We start from the raw sequence: 14,121 nt of genomic DNA, 5'->3' as shown, positions 1-14,121 counted from the left end.
GCCATTGTGTGTAGTAATATCATCACTATTGGCATTGATCACACTCCACTATTTTTTTAAACACTGAGATGGACACTCTTTTATGGCATTATAACTCAGTTAAAACCATGGTGCATAACTTCCCAAGCCCCTTATAAATTTAACTTTCATTATGTATAATTTGCTTGGAAAATTTTTCCCTTAAATAAATAGATGTGTATTGAACTCAGATGCTCTTGTTTATGAATCTTTGACTTGAACTTTTAGTTCTGAGAATTAACTGGTGGTAACTGAAAAGCCACGTACTATGTTTTTAGTTGGTTTCAACCAACGATATTGACGAGGGTGCCAACCCTGCCTGGGATGCAGAATAATTAAGTAATCATCAGAGGTCAACAACACATTTCTTCAGAAGAGCGCTGGGTGTACGACTCAGACATCATGCTTTTAAAAGCCTTTATCAGTGACCATCGCATAATTTAACTCAGTGAGTGTGTGCTTGGGGGTTGTCAGTTATCAGGTAATAGAATACCATCTTATAAATAGAGGCCACTGAGTGAAAATTTTCTCCAAACAGACGTTATACTTTTGAATCCATTGCTGAAACTGTGTCCCAGCATTTCTGTCCTGTCTTAAGTAAACTCGTCTCAGAGCCCGGATCTTGAAGCAACCAGTACATTAAGACATTTAAGAGTCACCGCTGTTCCTCTGTCTTTGGAACTGCCATCGAGGGCAACTGACCTGTGATTTTAGAGGGATGCCGACAGCGGTCACTGGGAGACTGACCACTGGAAATGCACAAAGGGAAACGTTGAGGACAGAGGGTGGACGTGTGCAGCATGCCGCTGCTGTCCCAGAGGGAACTGAGAAGGGAGTAAGACTGGGTGTCCAAGAGAGGGGGCAGTTCAGTATCTTGTGGTGTATTCACCACTGTGACTCCTCGGTGGTGGCTGCTCACAACAGTTGTCTGGAGAACGTGCATTAAGTTGGGGAATGTGGACTGTCTGTTAGGTGACTCCAGCCATCGGTGAACAGCACTGCGGCATTTTAGATCAGCGTGAGGGTGCCCTTGAGGGTGGGCACAGAGTAGAAGGGCACACTCACACCCTACCTTACAGAGCAGTGTTAAATCTCTGGGCCAGGGTATGGGCGATTTTAACATGTGCATGTGTGTCTGCAGTTTTCCAACTTCCTATAATGGTCACACTTGTTAGTAGAGAAGACATGGACACAGTCCCACAGTGCGCCCTTGAGGGAGCCAGGGCTTGCTCAAGGCACACAGTGCAGGTGACTTTCTATCCCTCACCACAGCCTCGTGAAGCACAATGACTCTCACTCCCATTTTGCAGAGGATCAGCCTGAGCTCAGAAAGCACCTGTGCCTGTCTAAGGTCAGCCTGCGGGGGATAGGCACCTCTGAGATCCTCCTCCCGCAAAGCTCGTTCCTCGGTCTGTGATTTTAACTGCACTGAAACTATGAACTCACACTTTGTACTCATTTTGCACATAGAGCTCCAGGCCACAGAGAAGTTGCCCATGGCGCAGTGCAGACTCGCTCCTCGTGCCAGCCGGCTCAGGGCCTTTGGGGAGTGGACGCTGTATAAAGGTAAACGACTACCAGGAGACTAAGAGTGCTCTTTGTTTTGCTTGGAAGATGGAGACTACAGTCCTCTGGCTTGAACCAACCCACTAATGGGTGTAGAGTTCCAAAAATCAAATAAACCTGCTCTGAGAATAAAGTATCACTGCTGTTTGGCGCCACTGCTCACAGACACATAGGGCCAAAGCCATTTCCCCCTCTGAGCACGGCCAATGCACTGCTCCCTGTGCCTGGCGTCAAAACCTGAAGGCAGTTCCGCTCCGAGATCATTAGAGATAGAAATGAACTGGAGGCCAAAGAACTCGGGGAATCAGGGTCGCTCTGCGGTGCTCGCTGGCTTCCGGGCCAAGAGCCTCCTCCTGCAGGACGGTGGCACAGTCACCCTCCTGCCTTGGCAGGCCTCAGGGTGCCACATGGAAGGAGCTCCAAGTCACAGCACATGCCTCTCCACCTCAGCACCAGGGACAGTGGCTGGGCAGCTCTGTGGAGGTGTGGGAGGGACGCCCTGCACTGTGGGACACTCAGGAGCACTGCTGGCCTCTACCACTAACACTAGCAGCACTGCCCTGAGTTGGCAAATGTCTAGACCCCAAAATGTCTCCAGGGATTTCCAGAGGACTTCTGGGAGAAACCGCCCCCACCGAGAGGCACGGATCACGGCTCATTCCCAAACCTGGCTTACCATGTCCTTTTGGAAAGGGCTCGACAGTCCACGGTCAGAATGGGCAGCTGCGCCTGCCTCTGGAGCTTACCCTTCTGGTCATGGTTGACTGGGCCAGGAGGACACACTGACCACGTTGGCCCTGGGTATTCTGTCTTCTCAGAAAACGCATTTATGACCCAGGAACCAAGTCACATGTACTTGGGCCCTGGAGCAAGATGAGAGTGGTTCCAGGGAGTGAAAGCCGGGTCCTTCCTCTACTTCTAAAGACAGCAGAAACACAGATCCTGGAAGGGAATCCGGGCACGCGAAGAACGAGGCAAGCCCGTCAAAACAGCACATCCCAGAGCAAAGCAAGGGCAGCTGCCTGCCTTCAAGTCGGGGGGATTTCCCTGACTGGTTCCCCGGGGTTCCTCTGTCCCCTTCACACATGCACCACGTGGCCCAGCTTCGGTGTGCACCTGTGTCCGACCCTCTCCTGATTCATGAGGAGGGTGTGTAACACCTGCCAATCAACAGGTGGCCCTCCCCACCTCTGACGAGCAAGGAGGATGGGTCCTGGGCCAAGAGATGCAGATTCTAAGTCCTGCTCCGTGACCCGTGCACAGGGCTCCTCGGAGTCCCGACCCTCCTCTGAATCATGCTAGGTAACGATGGAGAGAGACCTGAGGTTCCCTCGAGCCACGGGCTCCCTGGTCGACCGCAGCACATTCAATTGCCTTAAGGGTGGTGGTCAAGGCTGGTACTAGAGTCCCTTAAACTGGGCTCGAGTCAGGCGAGCTATGACCCACCAGAGGCCAGTGCCACGCTGTTGAACCCTGCAAGCCTCAGTTCTTTATGTTCAAAACCAGAGGGAAGGTGTATCTCCCCACGGCAGCCAGCCTCCAAGGTGACCCAGTGATCCTGCCTGCTGTCCCCAGGCCCTGGCAGCCCGTGCCCACGCTGAACAGGGCTGACCGGCACAGCCAGAGGAGGTGCGGAAAGAAAGAGGTGGTGCTTGTGAGGCTGCCGAGGGACGCTGTGCTTCTGTGCTACAGTCCTGGTCCTCGCTCCCAGGGAACGAGCCGCTGCGTTGTAAGGACACCATGCTCCGGTGGGAAGGCCCCCGTGCCAGTGGCCATGTCGGAAAGCCATCCTAACACCTCTCAGCACCAGCCCAACCCTTGGATCTGGGCAGCAACCACATGGCGGAGCCGGCCAGAACCTCCCAGTGAAGTGGATCTTCATCTGCCGAATCGCGGGGATTGTGTTTGCTGGTTTAAGCCGCCAGATTTGGGGAAGTTTGTTACACAGAGACAGATGACCAATACCCAGCTTTGTAGGACTCTGGGGGATTAAATAACATAACAGCGTAGGGGAAGTGTTTATCAGGGAGCTAGATATGCACTGAGTACTCAGGGAACTCTGTGTGGAAGTACCCAAAGCACCTCACCTGCTTGCTCATTAAACGCACGTGAAAGAACGTTAGGCCTGCTGTCTGACCTGCTCCACATGGTCATTCTATGTAGCCCCAATGTAAAGTTATTTCCCCAAAGAGCCAGACCCTCAGATTTCAGAACCCCCCAAAACATTCCTTTAGTTCTTCCTTTAAAAAAAGCCAAAAATAGAGATATTTGAAAACCCCAAAGCCATATAGTTCATTTTTGTCCTGCTATGACAGAATACCTGTGGCTGGTAATTTATAATGAACAGAGATGTACTGGCTCACAGTTCTGGACTGGGAAGTCCAAGACCGGGCCATCAGCAGCTGCAGAGGCCCTTCTTGCGGCTTCCTCACGTGGTGGAGACCGGACAGGAGGGCACCAGGGGTGGGGTCGCCCTCTTATAACCACCTGTACTCCTGGGGGTGAAGGCTCCGCGGCTCAGTCACCTCCGGCAGGTCCCCTCCCAACACCATCGCGGAGCCAACCCAACTGTAACTTGAGCATTGGTGGGGACAACGTTGGGACCTAGCAGGAGACTGGAAGTCCCCCCCGAGGGCCGCATCCTGACAACACTCTGGCACTCGGCACCTGGATTCATCATCCTGACCCACACTTGGTTCAACCAGGAAATCTACTGTGTCCCCAGCGCCTGGAGGGACACGCAGAGAGAGCGGCAAGCCAAGGACTCACCGTCCACGCAGGAGGGCCGGTTCCTCGTGGTCCCCGCCACCTTGCCGGGCAGGCAGGAGCACTTGACGGTCTGCGACCGCTCCTCGATGCGGTTCTTGTTGCAGCACCTGTGCGCGGCGATCACTTCACAGGTGCCTCCTTCTGGCAAGAGAGGAAGCAGGGACACTGGTTAGAGCAGGCTGTGGCTTGTGTGGCAGCAGGGACGGGGGAAATCCCAGGAGAGCTCCCTCTCCACCAACAGCCTGTGTCGGAGAAGACGGGTTCGGGGTGCAGCGAACAGCCCCGGAGGAGCCGCAGTCCCGGGTGGGGTGTGCTGAGCGGCCGCTAAAACCCCATGGAGCTGCCCGACCTGAGCGCGTTTCATTTTGGGAGCTTGGGCCTGTGCTATCCTTGCATTTAGGATTCTCTGGGCTCCTGCGAGTGACAAGCCACTGTCACTTCAGAGATACAGCACCGGGAACGGCCCAGAATCAGCTCCCTCCTGCGACCTGCCCACTCTCAAGGGACTGACAGCAGTCTCCGGCCAGGAGTCCTTTTCCCAACCCAGACCTCACCTCGATTGGAGGAAGGCAAGCGAGAGAAACGGGAATGTGCCTTACGGGGCCTCCAGCACGCTGCCCCAGGCCACGACGGCCCTCAACCCCCACAGCCCTGCCAGGCCACCCTCGTCCAGCACAGGCCACCTGCACGTGGCCCTCTGCAAGGTCCTGAGCCGTGCCACTGGGCCTCGGTGGAGGGCACCCAGGCTGGTCTTGTGACCTGCAGGAGATCAGCTAAGCCAGATCTCAGGAGTTACCAGGTGACCAGAGACCAGGAGTCCACCCTCGCACATCGAGTCCTGAGTTCATGACCCTGAGGACCCTAAGCTTTGGGGATCCAGTTGGCAGAAGCTCAGCAACAATTTGTTAAATAACCACTACATACAAATGACTGTTGTAAACCGCGAGGGACGTGTGCACAATCGGCATTCATAGGGAGGTGTGCACAATCGGCATTCACAGGGACGTGTGCACAATCGGCATTCATAGGGACGTGTGCACAATCGGCATTCATAGGGACGTGAGCACATGCACACTTAGGAAGGGGAGGAGGGTGGAGAAGACTAGGACACAGCCCCCTCCTGCCCTACAGAGCTCATGCTGCCGCTGTGCTTCTCCACGTGCCCCCAGTCACCCTGGGAGACCGTTTGGATGGTCTTCACGGTGGGGTGCGGCTGCCTATGTAGGTGAAGAGCAGAGGGCACAGTGCCCAGGACAGTCCCCACAAGAAAGTGAATATCAGTTGTGTCCACACGGAAACTCCAGCCTAGCGGGAAGACCGTGCAGTCTCTGGCTTTGGGAGTACTAGCCCCCTGCCCCCCGCCCCACGCCATGGAGGGATGATGCAGCTTTCAGAGCAGCCTGCTGGGGTTTGCGATTCAGCCGTCTCCTGCTTGTCCTCGTCGGTAAAGTAGGAATGACAATAAAGCCTGCAGCACAGGGCTGTGGGCGTGGGCATCAAGGGCACAGGGAATCCAGAGGCTAGCCTCTGCCGGCACAGGGTCAGGGCGCCCAGCCAGCCTGCCAGCCTGGCCAGCCAGTGACCACCTGTGCACAGGGCTGCGGACAGCCCAGCTGGGGCAGGAGCTCGGGGGCTCTGCTGGGATGAGTGAAGGAACAGGAGGATTCACTGAGTTAACACCAGGAGGCCAGCAGTGGCTCTGCAGACAGGCGGGACGCAGACCCTCTGCTTGCCCAGGAATCGGGGGGTCTCCTGAGTTCCAGGTTGAAAGGGCCGGGCCAGGTGCTGGCGGGGGAGCATTTAGCGACCGCCTGTCCTAGGTACTAAGTCACTTCCCATTTTAGAGGTTTTAGACTTGTCACACATCAGGCTCCAGCCGTGTCCTGTTACGACGCTGGCACCCGCAGCTTCGGGAGCTGCATCTGCTGCAGGGGAGTGGCGTTCAGGAACGACAGTTAACTAGAGCCCAGGCGTGGCCCAGGTTTCCCCGGGTCTCCTACCCCCAGGGCCACCACCCGAGGCCGTGTGCAGGAGGCCTGGAGAAGAGCAAGGTGGCCGGCGGGAAGAAACGGTGGCCGTGGCTAGATGCTGAGCAGGAGGGAAGCAGGCCCGGAACTGGACCACGGGCAGTGCCTCCCTTCTCCAGGACAGCACGGGCTTGGGGTGAAGGCAACGAGGCCAGCCACAGACTACACCCAACCCAGATGCCACGGCCACGCTACCTACTGTCCCGTCCAGAGCCACCTCCGGCTAGTTCTACAGGCCACGAAATGCCACTAATCATAAAGCCACCGCTCGGCTAGTGTAAGACCACGGCACATTCGTGGCTGAAGGCAGCACCAGGCAGGTGACCACCCCAGGATGTCTCTTGTGTCTTATTTGACTCACATTCAGGTGAGCAGTCACAGTGCCATAGCCACTCCCTCACCTGAGTGGCCACCTGGAGATACATCCTGTGGATAACCCGACGGCCCCTGGAGACCCGCTGGTCCCTCATAGCGCTGCTGTGGACAAGCTGCTGGTGCAACTCTGTGGATGCCCCGTCCACGGGGGATGAAGGGCTCACTGGTGCTGCGCAGCGCACCGGGCCCTTTGCCTGAGTTAGTTACAAATGACTCAGCAACTCCCAGGGCATGGCCCTGCTGTCATGAGAAGTATGAGGACCTGCCCAGGGTCACACACTGTGACTCCAGTCTCCGAATCCACAGCTCAGGGCTCTGCGTCTTGCCAGAGCAGCCATTGCTGGTGGACGGAGCCCTTCCGGGGGGTCTGACTGCTGCTTAGCATGGTCACCCAACCTGGTGTCCCCCTGCCCCTCGTCCCCCTGGGCCTGGCCCCACTGCTACTGCTTTCCTGTCCCCCCCTAGGACCTGGCCACCTTGCCGGCCTTCACGATGCACCAGGCCCAGTCCCTGGGAGAGCACCCCGGCAGATCTCCGGCTCACTCTGTGTCCTCGCCTTTGCTCAAACTTTGTCAGAGGCTCACTTGATGGCTCTGCTTAAAATAAGTCACTGCCTTGGCTGCCACGCGTGACCTCCGTCCCCTCCCCCGCCCCTTCCAGAGCACCTGTGGCTTTGAAGTACAGTATGTGACGTATCTGTGGTCCCCACTGGAACGCAAAGTCCCCAAGGACGGGGCTCCCGTCATTTTATGTCTGGCATATATGTCACCAGGCTTAGAAGAACTGCTCACCCACATTCACTTGATCTTCCAGACCACGTGAAGCTAGAGACGCTGTCCACGCTTTCTACCAAGGTGCTGACTGAGGGCCACGACACAGCCATACACCAAGGGTGACAATGACGGCATTCAGGACCCATTCACCTGTGCCTGTGGGCCTACAGCACAGAAGGCGCACCCTACCCTTCCACTTCGTCTGTGCTCACGAGAGCCCATGAGAGTCGGAGCGCTCTGTTTCTCAGAAGGGCTACTGAGATGGAGAGTAACTTTTTAATGTAGGAAGCACCCACCGTGTCTGAAGAGACCCCAGGGCCCCGACCCCATGGACAGAGTCTTCCCTCACACCATCCTGACAAACAGGCCACCATTTCTCCAAAGAAGGCAGGGGGCTCAATGACTGCAAATCCACGAGTGGTGCACCTTTGTGGAGCCTGTGCATCCAGCCCAAGACCCAGCCTCCTCTTCCTCGGGTTCAGGGATGGTGCAGTTGCACAGGATGCTGGGGGACGCTGTGCTGAGTAGCAGGCTCCTGTGGCCTCCCCAAGTCGGACTGTGGCTTCAGCCGAGTAGCAGGCTCCTGTGGCCTCCGCAAGTCGGACTGTGGCTTCAGCCGAGTAGCAGGCTCCTGTGGCCTCCGCAAGTCGGACTGTGGCTTCAGCCGAGTAGCAGGCTCCTGTGGCCTCCGCAAGTCGGACTGTGGCTTCAGTTACACCCGCTGCCTGGGAACATGGAGTCCGAGTCTGGGCTGGTCTCGGGGGACCCAGGTGCTCCATTTGCGAGTACTGATTGGCCCCTCCTGCCCACTTCTCATAAAGGTTTGCTTCTCCGAGTGACCAGCTGCCAGCGACTGCAGCCATTGGGTCTTTCAATCCACCGGCCATGGCCACTTGTCTTGAGGGGATGCGGGGAGCGTCTGAGACCTTGACGGTGGGAAGCTCACTGGCTCTCCCAGCCTGGCTCTCAGGTTCTGGGCTGCGCGGTCTGAGGGCCATCTGGGGGCTCAGCTGCCGTCACTGCAGGAAGGAGATGGCTCCTCGGACCACTTTAGTTTCAACATTCGGCGTAGTAATCTCCTCTTCAAGGTATTCCTCTGATGAGGGAAGTGAAAACCACTGTACTTACCTGATTATCGCCTCCCAAAAGCTCACAGTAAGTGACAGGTGTGTGATGGATGGTGGACGGCCCATTGGGCAGAATGAAAAATTAACAGGAAACCTGCCACGGGTTTTCGTGTAATCAAACGATAGGAGAGTAACAGAGAAGGGAGGGTGTTTTTGGTGGAGAAGAGTAAAACAAGCTTGTAAAATGCAGTCCCCAAACATTTCTTGGTGGCTTTTTAAAAAAAAAATTCTGTCAAGAGTCCATATTTACTTTGGCCCACACAAGACTCAGTGAGAAGTAGATCAAATTCTATGGAAATAAGATCCTGAGTTTCTATTTCCACCACAGAGAAAGAATCCCTCAACGCCACAGATGTGACCGTCAAACCTTAGCCAGTGTCCCCAGCCACCAGACAGGGGGCTGGGAAGGGAAATGCTCCCAGACAGGCCCCAATACCAGGGAGAAGTGAGGATTGCCGCCAGTCTTTCTGGAAACCAGAATCTGTCCCTTTTAATCTTTTATTTGCATTTCAAGGCTTACCCAGTCAACTGAACTTTCAAGCCTAAATGCCAAGGTTATTTCAAAATCATAACAATGATATTTGTCATGTAAATGCCTTTTGGACTTCTCCTCAGTGCCAATGCCAATCCGTTTCTAAATTCCATCTCCATCCAGGTTGAAATGACTTCAAGGTGATCTCCGGCTGCTCCAAGCAGAGTCATTTAAGCACTCGGGAAATTGAGCTTCGCTTTTTTGCTTATGGATTATCTGGAAAAATGCCCTCTTCTGGATTCCGCCCAGCACCCGTACATCCAGAAAAGAAGACAGGGGAGGTGGCCTATTAAGCAGTGCCAGGGGATGGGTGCAAAGACCACTCGGCCTGAACTCTGTCCATGCTACCCAGACAAGAGGGTAAAGTATGGGTGAGAAATTAGCCTCCGGTGGGAAACGCAGCTCCGTAACGTGCCCCTTGTTCTCCTTCCCTTAGAACACGCCCTGCAGTCTCCAGGGACACCTGGTTTCTCACCACCGTCTCCTACATGTACCAGGGAGAGGGGATGCCCTGTGAGGACGTCCTCCACACCCTCCAGTTCCCCTACTGTCTTCTTCCAGCCTGTGAGAGCTCTGCGGACACCATCAGGAATTCCCAAAGGGTGGGGCAGGATTCCAAGACTGCCCCACAACAGCGACTCTCTCGGAGGGGGAGAAGCACCCACCATAGCTCCCCGGTGATGATCCCGCTTTCCCGGCTCACGCCTCACTGTCCCGCCCTGCCCAAGCGAGCCAACGCAGGGAAGATGAGTCCCAAGGGCACTGTTCCTTCAATGGGACAGACTCGGATGATGAGTGGTGACGGGAAGGGAAGGACGCGGCTGGGGTGGCCAGCAGGTGGGTGGACAAAAGCTGAAGGCTGGTGCACGGCCAGAGTCTGCCCCAGATGAGGAGGAACAGCAGACACCCACCAACGGGATCCTTCCGGGCTGCAAACAGGGTCAACTGTTGTTGAGAACGGGCCCCGTGGGAAGTCACTAATGTCTGCTCCTCTTCATCTGCAGGAAGTCTGCCTTCAGTCCTCTTTGGTGCTGATGGGTTCCTGTCCAAGACCAGGCACAGCCAACAATTAGAAATGGTCCCAACCGCGGGTTTCCTGGAGAAGAAGGAGAGGCAGGGGGACAGAAGTCGCTGTGTGGAGGGGACTCTGTCAGCCTGAATGGTGAGAGGGCTGTGCGCCTCCTTCGCGTCTCCTCCGGGGGTCTCCTCCCTGTGGTAGGACCCCAGTCCTCACAGTTCTCCCATGAGGACGTGCATCCTGCACGGTTTGGATGTGCCCCCGAGGACCAGGAGAGCGGGCTCTCGGTTCCGCCAGCCTGTCCCCAGCACTGATCTTGTCCACACATGCTTGCTGGACCAGCTTCTTCCTCATAGAGTATATTTCAACCCCGATTCCTGTTCTCTTAGGGAGCCTGACTTCTCTCTTGCAGCATGACCCCTAACTGGAATTGCTGGCTCTTCTCCTGACCTCCGGGTTGTCTGGCTGCTCCATGAAGGCAGGGACCACGTCGTCCTCCATTCGGCTCCACCTGGGGCCTGGCCTAACACAGGTACCGAGGCCTGTGCTGAGTGACGGAATGAGACGGAGAGAGTCTGGGGTGGAAGGAAGGGACGGAGTGTGGAGGAGACACAGAGAAGGAAGACAGAAGAGCATGCACCAACCCTGTTCGGGGGACTTTCACTGAACATCCCTCATGTGGTCCTTTTCCAGGATGGACTCAAAAGATCATTGCGGCTTGTGCAAACTGACCTTCCAATACCCCTGGAAAAACCAACTTGGAACTTCGTTTAGGGCTGGTCAAAATGCACAAAAGAAAGCGTTTCATCCTAAGTGAAATGACTTAGAAGTGGAATAGCAATTAAGGCAAGTCTAGGGAAACTTGGGTCCTCATTAGTAGTCGAGTCAAGGACAATGTTTACAGTGAAAGGCGCTTCTGGAAGGAATGAATAAAACATAGATTAAGGAGCGTCAAGACTGTCTGTTCCCATTCTTGCATTTGCATTTGCGGCCAACGGCCCCTTTCCTTACAAGCTGAACTCGTAAGGAGAAAGCGCAGGTTTTGGAGGCTCTCTTTGGCAGGACTTCTTGGTGGAGTCCATAAAAATAGCTCTCTTGGAACCCACTGTGGCGGACGTCAGAAATGCACAGTTAGGACTGTATTAAGGGCGCTCCGTTGACCCAGTGGACTGGAAGGACGCTCCTAGTGAATGACTGACAAGAGAGACACTAATGGACCTCTAAGCAAGCTCCGGAGGAGGAGGGCAGGATGGCTGCTTGATGTGTTCATGCTCAGGATTAAACACCCACCCACCCTCTCCCCAGGCTCCAGGTGTGCAGGAGGCAGCACCCACGGGAAAGGGGAAGTCATCCCCTGGACGGCCGTGTCGGAGGAGGAGACCACTGGCCGAGAGCACAGGTTCCAGAGCTGGGCCAGGACCCGAGCGGGGGGCCCGTGTTACCTCTTAACCCCGCACTTCAGGTTTCTCATCTGCGGGATGTGGACGATGGCCTCGCCTTCACGGGGGTCATTCTGAAGCTCTGGGTATGCGAGTTCAGCAAGTCCACGCACCGTGATCCTACTAACGCTGGGCCCAGAGGACACGCTGGAAACCGCTCAGTTACCAACGCCACTGGGATCACCTGAGTGACTGGAGGGAGACCACGCCCCCGTTCCCTCCTCACCGACACACACCATTCCTCTCACCTGTATGCCTACTCTCATCCCAGGCCAGCGGTTGGGTGACCGCGCCCAGACCTCCGAATCCCCGACATCAAGGTGCTAAGTAAGTCCATGCCACGTCGGCTCAGCTCTCACCCTCCGGATGGCTCCATCAGTTTTTAAAGAACAAAATGGGTTTGTTCATTGGATTTGTTGACACTGCGGCAGGAATGATTTTCAGTACCTGCCGTACCCACGTGGAAGGGAATGGGACTCGACGGTGCCCAGTAGGCTCACAAGAAGAACAACCAGTTACTTCATCGCTCTTCAACCCTACAGAACTGTTCCCCTCTCCAGCAAGGCCTCAGAGCACCCGGGATGGGACCCCGGTGATGCGGTGGCAATTCAGGGCCTTTGTGCTCTCTGCAGGTCTGCCTGACAAGGTCTGCTGAAATCAGGCTGTGAATACAACCCAGCCACCCGTCTGGTCTTTGCTCCAAAATATACTTGTCTGATCTATTCTTGCCTTTAAGTCACTGAAAATTAAAGCAATCTTAGAAACACCTCGCTGTCTAGGAGGGAGCCGTCCAGAGGCCGGGCAGCTGCAGAAACAACTGGAGAGGAGTTTCTGCCTTCACGGAGCATTTGCCCCGATGTCCATGCTAGTCCCAGGAAACTGACTGACCACGCCCGAGCCCTGCTTCCGGGGGCCATGTTCTAAATAAACGCGTCACATTCTACTGCTGTGTCTTAGACACGGGGAAATGAGCTCAGGCTCAGAAAAGTAGGCACGTCGACCACTGCACTCCGGGGCACCATGTTCTCAGCCCCAATCTCCCTGCGATCCTCCACCCCAGAGAAATCAAACTCCTCGGTCCAGCTCCCCACAGCAGACCAGGCTCTCCTTCTTCACCACCAGCCTTCCAGGCTGGGAACGGCATGGAAACACACTCTACAAAGGAGACAGGCAGCCCTACTTTGTATGCACAACTCTTCTGGCGATGTTAATTTTCTTACACTTATGAGAAGCAGTGACAGGAGAGGTTGAATATATTAATGTTGAAATGATATTTCAAATAATCAGCATCGCTTGGGCTATTAGCTGTGTGACTTGGGGCCAGCTGGGACCTCAAAGCCCTGCTCCTCGTAAGTGAAGTGCCTAAGTGCAAGAGGTGCCGAGCACCGGAGGGTGTGGGTGGACAGCAAGACCACCACACGGAGCGCCGCAGGGGTGTGCCGCCGCAGGTGTGCCGCCGCAGGTGTGCCGCCGCTGAGGGCCGCGATTCTTGTAACATGAAGATGAAGCCAATTTCAAAGACTCCAGTGGAGAAGGTGCATCCGATGTGAGTGTTGAGTGGACGGACAGCATCCTGAGAGGCAGGTCACGGGCACGCTCAGCTCTGGGACCCTGCTGTCACGATGTGGACGGTCCCCTTCCTCTATGTAACCCTTCCCTTAGTTTTGCTCTGTGCCTCCTCCTGGCCTGACTGAGTGGCCCACAAGCACAGATGCTTGCCAAGAAGGAAGCTCAACGATAATTACAAACTTTAAAAAATCATCTTCACGAGAGGTTCTCCTACTAGCCATGGTGTCAGTCAGAGGATGTTAGAGGGACACTGTGATTGTGCACAAACTCACTTATGAAAATATACGAGTACAGCCAGAAACGTGAAGAAGACGCAATGTCTCTGAGTCCATCCCCTGGGAACCATGCCACTTGGTGACATTTTTTCCTCCACCTAAATGAAAATCATGTCGGGGAACCACACTCCCGAGCCGCCTGGCAAAGATGAGATGAAGACCACGTCTCTGGAGACTGGGGACAGGGGGCTGCAAGGTGTGGCAGCTCCCCGGGAGCCTGCTCAGGTCAGCGGGATGCCCATCTGCGGGGCCTCCGGCTGGCCACAAACTGACCCTGACCACCAGGCCTTCCTGGGGCATCCGTGAGAAAACTACACGCAAACCCATGCACTGGTGTGACTCCCACCCGTGGGCTACTTGCTGGCCACCTGCAAGCGCGTCACTGATTTTGTTACAGAGCTGCACTGAGACTCGTGTTTCGCTTACGTCCACCAAAGTCTGCCTCCGAGGGTTTGGTGAGGAAGTGCTCTCCGAGGGGTCCATGGCCGGGGCTCTTCAGGCTCACCAGGTCTGGTGGGGTAGAAGCTAAGAGCCCAGTATTTGAGGCTGACCTGGGAGCCAGCTGACCAGGGGTCATGGCTGTCTCCACCTTTGTTGGCTGCTGGTCTCTAAAGAAGCATTTTGACTTTCTCC

General features: G+C 55.4%; 1 protein-coding gene across 2 annotated transcripts in view; it reads right to left on the bottom strand.

Moving 5' to 3' along the window:
* LOC107150119 (chemokine-like protein TAFA-1) overlaps positions 1-14,121 on the bottom strand; it is a 386,218-nt gene that overhangs the window by 80,292 nt on the left and 291,805 nt on the right. The window contains exon 3 of one of the 2 annotated variants that reach the window (XM_048786984.1): positions 4,354-4,491. In XM_048786984.1, the coding sequence (XP_048642941.1) occupies positions 4,354-4,491 (138 nt within the window). Of the gene's footprint in view, positions 1-4,353; positions 4,495-14,121 lie in introns of both variants that reach the window. The other variant, XM_015495072.2, reaches the window with a different exon arrangement.

Source organism: Marmota marmota, unplaced genomic scaffold (assembly GCF_001458135.2).
Source record: "Marmota marmota marmota unplaced genomic scaffold, marMar, whole genome shotgun sequence".
NCBI classification, from domain to species: Eukaryota; Metazoa; Chordata; class Mammalia; order Rodentia; family Sciuridae; genus Marmota; species Marmota marmota.
The sequence above is the reverse complement of the archived record's forward strand: the minus strand, read 5'-3'. Positions and strand labels throughout refer to the sequence as shown.